The 12921-nt window shown below is 35.7% G+C and overlaps 1 protein-coding gene across 4 annotated transcripts in view; it reads left to right on the top strand.

Annotated features, from left to right (window-relative positions):
• PLEKHA7 (pleckstrin homology domain containing A7) overlaps window positions 1–12921 on the top strand; it is a 150922-nt gene that overhangs the window by 96110 nt on the left and 41891 nt on the right. For all 4 annotated transcript variants that reach the window (XM_085317145.1, XM_085317142.1, XM_085317143.1 and 1 more), the window contains 3 exons: window positions 3685–3789; window positions 5472–5544; window positions 6772–6872. In XM_085317145.1, the coding sequence (XP_085173271.1) occupies window positions 3685–3789; window positions 5472–5544; window positions 6772–6872 (279 nt within the window). The remainder of the gene's footprint in view (window positions 1–3684; window positions 3790–5471; window positions 5545–6771; window positions 6873–12921) is intronic.

Here is a 12921-nt window from a genome sequence, read left to right on the forward strand (position 1 = left end):
TTAATTATCCAGTCTTAGGAAAAAATAGATTGACATTTTACAATTAAGTTAGCCACTTTCCTCCTCTGTTGGAGGCGACTGGAAAGACAGGAGAAGATGAAGCAGTGATGAAAAAAGATTTTAAAATTTCAACTCTTGATGTTTGATTTTGGTAGAAACTTGAGTCAGTGGCAAACAAGGCAGTAAGACACACATACTGAAGTCAAAAGTAACTTCGGCATCAGTAGCACAGATGGCTGCTTTGACCATGACAATAGTATCAGAATATTTTAAGTTAGGAAAACACTAATGCAGCACAAATTAATAAATTTTTTCTACTTACTTTTTATTACAGACATTGGAAGTAAGACCTGGCACTCATTATAAGTTACAATTTGTTTTATTCTAAAACAGAATGAGATGATTAATTCTATGGAAGATGTGGAAATTTTGATTATACAGTGCACTGTAAAATGATTTCTGTTTTTAATATAGGTAGTATGTTGATTAAGGATATGTGTTCTGAGGAACACTCTTCCCCCTCCCATTTACTGTAAGTTTTTTGGTCTTTGGATATTTACGTTTCTGTTCTTAAAAGTAAGTCCAAGGATAGCTTTTCTATATTGTGRTCTGTAACCGTTACGAATATATCCTTGCAATTTACTTTGGAATTGTTTAAATGCAGTCAGAGAATCCTAGTGCTCAATCACTGAAAGGGGATGTGATGAAATAATGGGATTTAAACCCTACTGAAAGGTTGGTTCAGCTATACTTTAATTGTTCCTCAGTTCATTCAGCCTTAAAAAAAAAAAAAAAACAACAACTCTTGGATTCTTTGCAGGATAAAAACAGGGAGGAAAAATAAGGATTTTTGTATGTTGATTCTGTTGATTTTTGTATGTAAATTTTGTATGTTGATTTCTGTTAGCATGCTAGCATGTTAGGTTTTTGGCTTTCAGAGCATTCAGAGGTTTGGTCCTCACTCTTTTAAATCACCCATGTAACTCAGGAATTGCATCTAGCATTTGCAACACGTATAGTGGGGTGGCAGTAGTTCTTAGAATGGAATCTTACCTGCATTAATTACTTTTGTTTTTTCCTTTAAAAAATGCATGGTTTGGCTTGATCCTCATGATGCATCTTCATGTTTGTTTAAAGTGGTATTTGGACACAGACACAYAAACGATAATTCAAAATATTTTGAAATGGCAAGCAAAATCCCAAATACCTGATTTCCTCCTTCCTTTTGTGTCAGACTTGCTGCCTGTTGGTCTGTGGCTAAGTACAGAGAAAGATGTTGTGGTCAAGACTGACACTGTGTTTGCACAAAGCTAGCACTCTGTAGTCAGTTTAGCTGAGCACTTTGGCACAGATACTGCTTGTCTTTTGCCCTATCCTGGTTATTGCCACCCTCCTTGTATGGACAGCTGAATGGCATGTGCATTTGCTCATAAACCTGCTGCTGCTTAGTCTGTCCTGTTAAACTAGTCTTGGTTTCAGTTTGACTCAATATGCTAGGTCTGAACAAAAATAGTTCAGTTGTGGGTTGATGTGCTGTTGAGTCGTGTCTTACAGCAGTGAGTGTCTGTAGAGACCTCTTGTCAGAAAGCTGAAAGCAAGAACAGTTTTAGTAATGCCAGTTTATGTTAGCCCTGTACAGTTGGGTGGTTCAGATATCTCCAGTATAGTACTGGATCACCAGTAAATCTTATTCAGACTCTCCCTGAGAAGTCAGGTAGGTAATTCTTGGAATTTACACTTAATATTCTTCCTATCTCATAAGCACCAGTGCATTTCACAAAAGAGAACTTGGCCTGTAGCTCACCTGACTTCTCAGTAAAGCAGCAGGCTGCTTCATGTTAAACAGATCTTGGGAAATCTACCTAGTAAAGTCTGCCCCTTGATATCTCCATACAAGTTTTAAATCTGTATTGCTGTTTTATATTTTACATGAAATATGTTTTAATACAAGTTTTAGCTTTTATCTAATTATTGCTATTTTCTTAATTCTGCATTAATGTGTGTGTTCATGTCTACTGAAATGTGTGAAATTTATTACAGTAAGGACTCTAGAAAAATTTAACCTAACTCATTTTTATGTTAACATATATTACCAGAGCATTATATGATTACTTATGCTGTCTTCCAGGCCAGATGCTGCCTGGCAGGCAGAAACAGTACATGGAGATATTTTTATGATGTCATCCCTTGCTTATGACAAATATGCTCGTTTCCAGAGCTGCTGTTTGTCTCCAGCTAACAAAGCACCAGTTCCCTGCCAGCTGTCTGGAGAAATTTGAACAATGGAGACATTGGAGAGGCATTGTAGGGAGAAGACAGAATGAATCTGGACAGTTTTTTTGCTTGGTGAAACCAGATGCAATTGTAAAAGTGGTTTGTTCACCTCAGGATCCTAAAACAATTGCAGTAGCAAACTGTGTTGAGATTGGAAAATAACAGATAGGTTATTCATCCAGAGATTCTTGTTGTCATTTTCATGGATCTGTAGATTAATACTGCTTCTCCCATGTGAGTCAAAACTGGGGTTGCAGTAAAACAGAAACCATTATACAGTCCGTATGATTTTCACTTAATCCACTCTAGGTGCCTTCCTTAGCAACGTCACTCTACATCTTTTGTTTGAAGGATCAAAGTCCAGGCATCTCATTAAGCTGCCTACTTTATTTGACTTTAAACAGGAGTGGTGGGGAGGGAGGAAGAGCAAGTGCAGAATTCATATGCATGAACTTCTGTGCATGTAAGAGTCTTGTACCACATTGCRGAGAGACTTGCAAGCAGTTCTTCTAGTTGATTCAAAAATACTTCTGAAGCACGACAGAAATTCAGTGGKTTTCAGACTTCAGTCACTAGGGCTACTGCTCTTTAGCTGGAARCTGGAAGACCTTTCTGGTGCTGTTTATGGGTATGGGAAATACTGTACATTAGTCTTAACGTGTAAACTTAACGTATGCATACCCTGTATGTCAATACAGCACTACTTGTTTGTGTTCTACTGGCTTTTCAAAGTGTACTTGTGAGACTCCACTTCTTAATAAACTGAAGAGGTATTTTGTGCTCAGTAATCAATAACAAGATAGATGGGAGAAAAGCTAAGGCTTAGCTCCTTCTCAAAAACACAGGTTCAGTGTTTTTCATCTGTAAGGTGTCTATGCCAAGGCAGACTGGCAATGGGTTATAGGTTCTTCAACACATATTATCAAGTTGGCTCATGATTTTAAATCATCAAATGATATCTATTTCAAATTTCAGTGTACACTGTAAGGACCTGACCTCTGATAAGTAAAAATGTATATGACCTGTGTTACTCTGTTTTACATTTTGTGTTACATAATTACTGCCCTATTTTAATACCATCACCTATCTGCTTAAAGGATAGAATACAGCAGTCTGTCAAACTCACATCCTTCACAGGTACTCAAAAAACAGATATAAAAGACATAAATTATGCTACTTCCTTATAACAGGACTAAAATGAGATGGCACATTTTCTTAAGAGGACTTGATATGTTGATGAGAATGGTATATTGACTTTGCAATATTGTAAATATTATTGTCTGTTTATTTGCCCTTGAAAATGCTATAAATAATTCTGTGTAATGAGTATGAATTATTGCAGTGAAGTTATCTGCGGCAGTACAGTTAAAAAAAAAAAAAAAAACACAGCTACAGTATACTACTTTACAGGTTGTGAAGACTGGAAGTAAAGTTCATAGCTTTGGAAAGAGGGAGCAAGCTATCCGGAGGAATCCTAATGTTCCTGTTATAGTAAGAGGCTGGTTACACAAGCAGGTATGCATGTAATCATCGGTTTCCATCTATGTATTTTCAATATAATTAATCCTCAAATTGAAGCAAGTGCCTTTCAGGTAAGAGTGAAAAAACAGCCTGGATGTTAGTGATGCAGAATAGTGTTTGGAATTCCCACTATTTCCATAATAAGTTGCTTTTGCAGGAAGCCGGTAGGAAACCCAAGTTTTATGTACAGGTTGGACTCAGAAATGGAGACAAGTGCTACTATAATGGTTAAATGTTGAGGCTATAACTTTGTTATCTCAATCTGATTATTTTCCTTGTTTTGTCCTGCTGGCTTACTGCCATACTGATCTTGTCTCCCTCAGAACGCACTCTAAACCCGAGGCTGACCATGAAGGCCTTTGTCTGCATACTTACGCCCCTGTACCCTGGTCAGAGGCTTAGTTCCAACACGCTTGTCTTTTGTTCTCTAGAAGCAGGAGAGAGAAGATGAAGGGAGACAGGGACCTGTTCACCACACTGCTGTCACCACAACCAGTGTCCAGACAAAGGCTGGATTATAGGATTCCAGTCAATGCACAGTATTTTACAACTGTTGCATCTTGAACTCTTAAAATGACAAAAGCACATCTTTGGATAAAAAAGCAAATAAAGCCATTTGCTGTAGGAGAAAAATATTTTTCTCCTTCAAATTTGACAGTTAGTGTTCACCAGATTATCGCCAGAGATCCAGCAGGTAAGTTAAGGAGTGAGAAAGAGAAGGCTGAAATCCGAGTTTTACAGTTACGATTCTAAATCCCCAGGAAATTGCAATTGCTGACAGCAGTTCACTTCCTGCTGTGTGGCGATCTATGTTCCACCATCAGTGCTGTTGACATCCACTACCCAAGTCCATTAGTTTTCAGGACAGAATCAGAGCTCAGACATAATATGTGTTGACAGTATTGTAGCATGAAAAAGGAAAGGGAAGAAAGTTGTTCCATACTTAATATAGCTGCAAAAATAAGAAAAATAGTGTGTGTATATATAACACTCTTATCAAAGCCTGAAACAGTTTAGATTATAYTTAGGTTATAATCTGACAATTTTACAATCTTCTAAAATAAATTTCAATATAAATACTGCTCATTTTACTACACTGATACATATTATAAATACATCTATAGATCTCAATGAGCATGTTAAATTATACTTCATTTAACCTTGTACAATGTGCAACCTATTTTGTTTCCTAAGAAATATTGATTACACTGTATTTTAGCTATACGCAGCATATGGGAAGCTAACTATAGGATTATAGGGGATCATTTTCTGAGATGTGTGGTCATACTTCAGGCTTGTGCAGTGATTTTTATCTTGGTCTAAAAGCAGTCCTTGTTAGAGTTTGCCATCTGGATACATACTCATTTCCTCATTGCTCGACAATAGTCTAGAAAAAAATATGCATTGATTGTGTATAAGATTAAGATGAGTATTCCTTGGGTATGAGTTTAATGATTTATTAAAAATTGTCAGTTTGAATATTGTATCCTGGGTGATCGTTTTGTAGTTGAATATAATTTTCTTAATATGTATTTTGCTAAAACATAAAACACTTATTTTTGCATTTAATACCATATTCGGGTAAACTTGTGGTAAGCCRCTAATTGGCACAGCACTGTATGATTAGGTGTTAGCTTTCTTTAAATGAAAAGTGTATCACATTTCTTGCATTTCAGGATAGCTCTGGAATGAGATTATGGAAAAGACGGTGGTTTGTGCTTGCTGATTATTGCTTGTTTTACTACAAAGGTAAGTAGYAATATAAAATCTTTCAATTTTTTTGTAACAATTTGAACAACCTGTTCACCATGTTGTAAGAATAAACTAACATAATTCTTTAGATACAGTCAGGTAGTTTGAGAAGATGCATCATGAAACTATGATTTACCTATATCTTTTTAGCGTACAGCAAATTTCAGGCCAGAAGTTGGGATCAAGACTGTGCTGTATGATCTTTCATCACATAACATATCTTTGTTGTGCGCCAAGATTTACATTACAAAATATTTGGCAGCAAAACCACTTCAAGATTTTTTTCCCATCCTTGTTCTGCCTTGTGTTGCCTACTTGCTGGAACCTGCACAACTGATTTTGAGAATGCACTGTGACTCAATCAGGGAATTGATTCAACTTTAAATTGAGGGCTAATGTAAGAGTGGGAACTCTGAAGCCAGCATTTCTACCAAAAAAAGATTAGATGTAATCTTAGTCTGAACTAGGAATAATGGCATAATATTACATAGGGCTGCTGTGAAGTTTCAAATACTGTATTGCATGTTAAAATTCTTGGAAAGCATTACAGAATGTGACGTTTGAATTCATATTTGTAGCTTCGGCATTTCTGCTGCTTATTACTTTAGAGCCAGTAGTAGTGGTGGTTTCTTAATTATAATAGTCAGCCTAGATATGGAATGCTAAATGGAAAGCCTGTCATGTTATGCAGGGTGTTACAGTTCATACTATCACAATAGGCTTCAATAGAAGTTTTATTCGGGAAGCTTTTTCTTCTGTCTTTATTTATAAACAAACAAAGAAACAAACAAAAAAGCAACACCAAAAATCTGCCTTGTTCAAAATATTTCAGTATCATTTCTTTATAAATAAAGCATTTCTCCATTTTATTGATGGTGAGAGGTCATAGGAAAATTGAGGTTAGAAGGGACTTCAGGAGATGTCTAGTGCAACCTCCTACTCAAAACAAGGCCAGGTAAGSTCAGGGCTTTCTCCAGCCATGTCTTGAAAACCTCTAGGGATGGAGACTGCAACCGCTTTGGGCAGCCTTATCCACTGCTTCTCTGTCCTCTTGGTGAAATGTTTTTTTTTCCTCATTTCCAGTCTGAACCACTCTTCTTTCAACAGCATACCCATTGTCTCTTGTCCTCCTGTCATGTACCCCTGTGTGTCCATAAGGAATATGTACTGTTTCCCYGTTGAGAAGTGCGGAGAATTAGATTTTATTTATTTTTTGTTCAACAGACAGCAGAGAAGAATCTGTTTTGGGTAGCATACCGTTGCCTAGTTACGTAATATCTCCTGTTGGACCTGAAGATCGCATAAATCGCAAATTTTCTTTTAAGGTACAGTTACAAACCTTATTAGCTAAGCATATTTGAAAATGTTTATTTGCATGAGAAAAGATGCTGTTATATACAGAAACATCATCTACTTTCCTAAACTTTTTGGAAATCAGACAGGTTTATTGACTGCCTATTCAAATGTGACATAGCACTTTCTTATTATTAATAGATTGAAATTCAGTCTTCTGTTTCTAGGTAAGTGTAGAACTTTATAAATGTTTCTGAGTAAAGATCTTTTTTCTAAAACTGGAAATTAATATTGATAAAGTGTCCAGTGCTGTTTTATGAATTGAAAGAAATTTGATTTTTACTTGATTTCATATTGAACCATTGTCTGATTTTTTTAATAATACAACAAGCTCAAATTTGGCAGCTAGAAAAAGACAGTATTGTGGCTTTGATGTATAAATTACTCATTTAAGGAGGGGGGGAAAAAGCCTTACTTTTTTTTTTTCTCCTTCCTTCTTTGGGAACTGTAGTAGCCCTAAGTGACATTCAGTAATTTTATGCATTTTTTTAATAATAAAAATACTTCAGTGTGATATAGTTTAGATTTTTAAATTATTTTGAATTGGATAATTTTAAAAAAGTATGAAAATGAAATAAAATGTATGTGCCTTGACAGTGGAAAAATCTGCCTCCAATTCGTTCTCTAAGCTGCAGTACTAAGGCAAATTTTAGAGACTTCAGTGTATGTTGTAGACTTAAATTATGTCAATACTTGGAGCAGAACTAGTTTTTCTAATGRGCAAATGAACTATGAATTTTTTAAAAACTGTTTTTCAATTCTAGATCACTAATACCTGATCAAAAAGAAAATTTTTTGTTTATATCTGTGCAAAATTCACAAAAAACATCTGCTCATCTTGAACGTCCTCTAGCATTTTGATTTTTGCGGAGCTTTAAAAACCCAGACTGCATTTTGTTCCTTTGGGATTTATTTTCAAGTGGATAATTGTCTAAAATCTATTAAACAAATACTGAGTTAGAAAATGCACTTAAAAAAAAGATTCAGTGCGCTTCMTAGAACAGCTTATTGTACTTTTTCAAATGCATTAAAGGTGAGATAAAAGTTCCTTTGTAGCTTGTCCTCTTATAAAAGACATTTTATTCCAGTATTTATTGAGTGGGATTCATAAAGCCCTGCTCTTTTAGAACCTCTTCCTAAGAGGAAGCATATACTGAAAGAGGACTTAATGCATGTCTAGCCTTCTATAGCTCTCAAATAAGTATGAGTGCAGAGTGGGTGGGCAGGTAAAGAAAATAGCAATAGTGTCTGTTTTAATCTAGTTATTTTGATGTTTAAAAAAGGCTTTTTATTTTCTTGGAAGAATATTTCTAAATGTTAATCAAAAGTAGGTTAGGATGGTTAACCAGTTCAACACAATAAATGGGAAAGGGGGATAGGGGGAGGAACTGCATCTCTAACTATCTGTGAATATGTACATATGTATTTTTCAAATGGTATATTCTGTATGCAGGCTCTCAAATCACTGCTGTGCTTTCATGCAGAATGGAATCCACACTTCCAGTTATGGTTAATCATTTTCAGAAGCGTTTAGATTTCCTAAGTTCCTTCTCAAATGGCCTAGGATATTATTCCTGTATGAGCTTTAGCGAGTGTTTACTCTGAGTCATCCTCTGAAAATGAAGATAGCCAGTAACGTGAGACTTCCAATTTAAGGCTTGTTACCAAAAATGTTGGTAGAGAAATAGGGAATTTATAGCAAAAAAGCTTTATGCTAGAAAACTGATATAAGAAATCCACAACATGTTTCATGTTTTAGAGTATGTTGGGCTGATCTTGACTCTGCTTTAGGTGATTGGTTGATTGAGGAGCGCAGGCTTGATGTTGCAGTGGTCATTTCATTTAAAGCTGATTTCTGCAGTGTTAGGAGGATTTTTTAGGATTTCTGTGGCATGGATGATACGTAACGCTGAAATTCCATGCTCCCAGCATCGGTCGCGGGTGTGTGGAGTAGTAAGAGCATGGCCTTACTGGAATTCCATCACTCACCAGCCGTTGCGTGTATCTAATCTCTTAGTAYGCTCTGATATCCGGAGCATAGATGGACATTCTGTCTCGTGGTGTAGCACAGACAGAAATAGAAAACACGAGAAGATTAAACCCAACATAAAGATAGGACTTGCGCATATAAGTCCTGAGTGGCTAGGAGAATGTGCCATGTCACATTTTACATRTGGCCTAGTCATTTATTCAGATTTTTATAAACTGCTTGTTACAGTAGTGGTCTCAGCTTCTATTTTAAATGCCTATTTTCAGTAACAGTAAATTTCTGAAGCTAGGGAAGTAGCCAGTTGGGATGGGGGTGGGTAGAATTTGTTCTTTAAAAGAATTCAATTAGGAGAAGGTTTTTAAATACATTCTTACTAGGATGTATGTTAAACTTTATTTAAGTTGGTACAAYTTTGCAGAAGTTCTAAAAATTCTAGTCCTTTAATGATCTCCCAGGGCCCAAGCTCAGGACTTTCATCTCTTGAAAGGCTCTTCCAAAAACATGCCAGTAGAACTGCATATAGGGAATCCAGATGCATTTGAAACCTACTTTGAAGTGCGGCAGTATGTGTGTTATGTTGTTTTGTTTAGCAGTTTTGTTTTTAGGTGGTGTTCTTGACAAATTTTTAACATTATTTGTACCAAGGAAAGTGCTATAACTAGCCATAAGCTACTGTCATTAAGATGTATGATGAACTTATAGGACTTGGGATCTTTACAGCATATTTAGTTCACTATCTAGCATATTATAGATATCTAATTAATCTAATCACTATATTTCTTTTTATTGTTTGCCAATACAAATGCAAGATATCACAAATTCCTTGCACAGTTTTTACTGTGAAAAAGCTTGTGCAACAGTAACACAAAGCTGGAATTATTTMCTATGACTAATAGAGAATTTACTGTACTTCATAGTAGTACAACAATTCTTAAAGTATCAATTTATAAAGATTAATGGCATTGTAGTCTTTTTAGAAGCCTCGTTGCCTTCAATCAGAAAAAATATTTTGAATTGATCTTGTGTTAGGAATATGTGAGAGAATACTGGATGTAAATTCATTTACACGAATCTGACATTAATACAATTTGAGGAAATTGGAAGGCCTGTCAACATCTTCAGTAAAGAAAACAACAGCTAAACTTCATGGAAAGGCTGTGGATACAAGTATGTGTTTGCATTTAGGAACACACCTTGCTACTGAATAAAGTCAGTGAAGATTGATTTGATTGAAAATAACACTGGAGTTATCCAAACACTGCTTTTTACATTGATACTACCTTTTAAAAATTTTATTTCAGAAATTCACATTGGCAATATGAGTGCATTCAGAGCCAAAGATGCCAAGCCAAATCTTTATTTACAGGAGATACTACTGCAGCTTGTTTTTAAATGTCTCTGTATTACTGACACTCCAGACTTACTTAATGGGACCAGGGCAAGACCTGCTCGCAATCTTGCTGTTCTGCCTAAAGTTTTTGTTGACAGTTTTGTTCTTTTATGTGCTCTGGAACATTTTTGTTTCCTAAGGCTGCCGTGTTGTTTATAGAACTTCTAGGAGTATAGGGGGTCAGCGGAAGAAATGTCAAGTGCTAGAGTTGAGAGGCACCATTTTAGTATTTTGAAGAGAAGAGGAAATGTCCCAACTTCTAGAGCACCTGAAAAACCTATGTTATTTGGGATGAAAGATGAGTTTGATTTTAGTGTGCTGTTGGGTTGTATAGTAAAGGGATGGAGTATTATTTCAATTTTTGTTTGTAAAAATATCATAAACTTCAAACTTCAGGAAAAAGGAGAATTTGCTCTATTTCTATAGCTTATTAGGAGAACTGCCATTACTTACTGCATATTTTTCTTAGTATCACCTTTTGTTATGTATTTTCCTTAAAAACATGAATCTTTTCATGATTTTAACCTGTTTAACTTTTTGTCCTTGTCTTGTTGGATTGATTTGCTCTTGGGTTTTACTGTCCRTTTCTCCTTCTGTGCATTATGGGAGAGAGACTGCTTTTCTTCTCAATCTATCCACATTAAGGCATCTGAATGCATGAATAGGTACCAGTATTATTTTTTCCGTGTGTTATTTATATTGTTTACGTGTGTGCATGTGCTATGTTTTAGGCTTTTTAGTATACTGTAGTCATCTTAATACCTATTGCTTTAAATTAAAATGAGAATCAGTAGCCTCTGTGTCTGCTAGTGGCAACAGCTACAGGACATTAGCACAAATTTGCTTTCTTTCATCTTAGGTGTATTACTAATAAATAACTGAAATATATTTGAATTTTCCTTTAACCAGTTTTGTATGTTAAGGACTGCAGAATGCCAGGTTTGCTGATACTAGCACAACACCTCTATTATCCCTTGGCCCTGATAGCTTCAGTCTCTTGAGGGAGAATGATGCAATATACTTTGCATTTTTATACCATTTTCACCTGCAGTCCCTTAGGCAATGCTTTTAGTTGTGTTTATTATGCACCACTGAAAGTGAACATGAAAGGCAGACTGATCATGTTGATCAGGATATACAGGGGAATTAAGACAGACAGCTGTTAAATCCATTTATTAATGTGCTACTCTACACAGTAGTTTTTCAACAAGTATTTAACCAACGAATACTGAGACTCTACTGTGTTCTACACAGCGGAGTATAATAACGTGCTTTACTGTAGGAGTTGCTTCACTTCTCAATTATAGCATCGTCTTCTCTAAACTCAAAATGTTCTGTAAAGGAACCCTATAATCATGAGGTCTACCTAAATCACTGATTTTCTTTACTTCTGGATTTGCCACTTTTGGTCTGTTCTTGCATTGTGAATTAAAGTGAATTAAATTCTATTTGGTTTGAGCAAATCTAAATCTCAGTAGTAGTCTTGAGATGGCAAAAAAATGCAAAAAAAAATGCAAAAAAAAAAAAGAAAAAAAAAGCTAAACACAAAGAGCTCAGAGAACCAGCTGGTCTGCCAAATAGGAAAAAAAATCCTTTCCGATTCCTAAATACGCAATTGATCAGACCTGCTTTTTCATAAGTGTATGTCCTGTGTTCCTGTACTAGGGTAGCTAATAAGTGAGAAGAGAGAAGTCATCTTGTTTTCTCTTGTTGCAAATGCTTTGGGGAAGCAGAGAGAAGCTAGTCTTGGGCTTCTGTACATCCTCATCCTCCTCTTCCTAGCTGACTGTTGTGCTGCAATCTGGTCTGCCTTCCCACTGCAGGCTTGCCTTGGGGAGATGGTATACCACAGGTCTCAGAAGGAAGCAGGGCCTCCTTGCTTGAGATACTCACGTAAGGCAGATTAAAGACCACATTTCACACATTTGTAAGGACAGGCTGCGAAAGAGAGGGAATAACTTTTTCTCAAAACTTAAAATACTGTGATAGTAAGCAAATCTTTTTGCTCTTCAGTATGGTTGATCTGAATCTCTAACTTTACACCAATTTGGGAAATTCAGGTAAATAGCTGAAATTGCATCACTTTGAATCTGGTGCAGCCCTCCCCATGGCCTAGGTGTTATCGGAACTATTGCTATGATTCTGAAGTCATCTGTGATTGTGGAGTGTTTTTCGGTTTGGAATGAGACGGGGAAGATTCCATCAAAATAAAGAGACTTGTCAGTTAGGGAAGATAAACAAAATATATTTGAGCTTTTAAAAGATGTAGCATAATTAAAAATTTGAGATGTTTTTTCTTTTTTCTTTTTTTTTAAGACCACTGTTTCAGAAATATTTTGAGCCATTAGCTTTTGTTCCTGATAATAGTTTTAGATTTATTAAAAAAAAATAACTCATGTCCTTAAAGTATTGCTGCAAGAGCTTTCAAGCTGAGTGTACTAACTTCAATTTTTTGAAAAGCAGTAAAGAAATGAATCTCTTCCTGTTAATTTCATTAACAGTAGTGGGCAGCATCAGAAGCATGTTTGTAAATTCACTTGTAGGGAATGTAGTCAACTGTTTCAGGACTGATATGACTTAATATATCCCTTATATAATTGTGGATGAGATTTAAACTTAACTGTCATAGGATTCTGAAGAC

This window comes from Rhea americana, unplaced genomic scaffold, assembly GCF_003343005.1.
Source record: "Rhea americana isolate MKP2758 unplaced genomic scaffold, rheAme1 scaffold_49, whole genome shotgun sequence".
NCBI classification, from domain to species: domain Eukaryota; kingdom Metazoa; phylum Chordata; class Aves; order Rheiformes; family Rheidae; genus Rhea; species Rhea americana.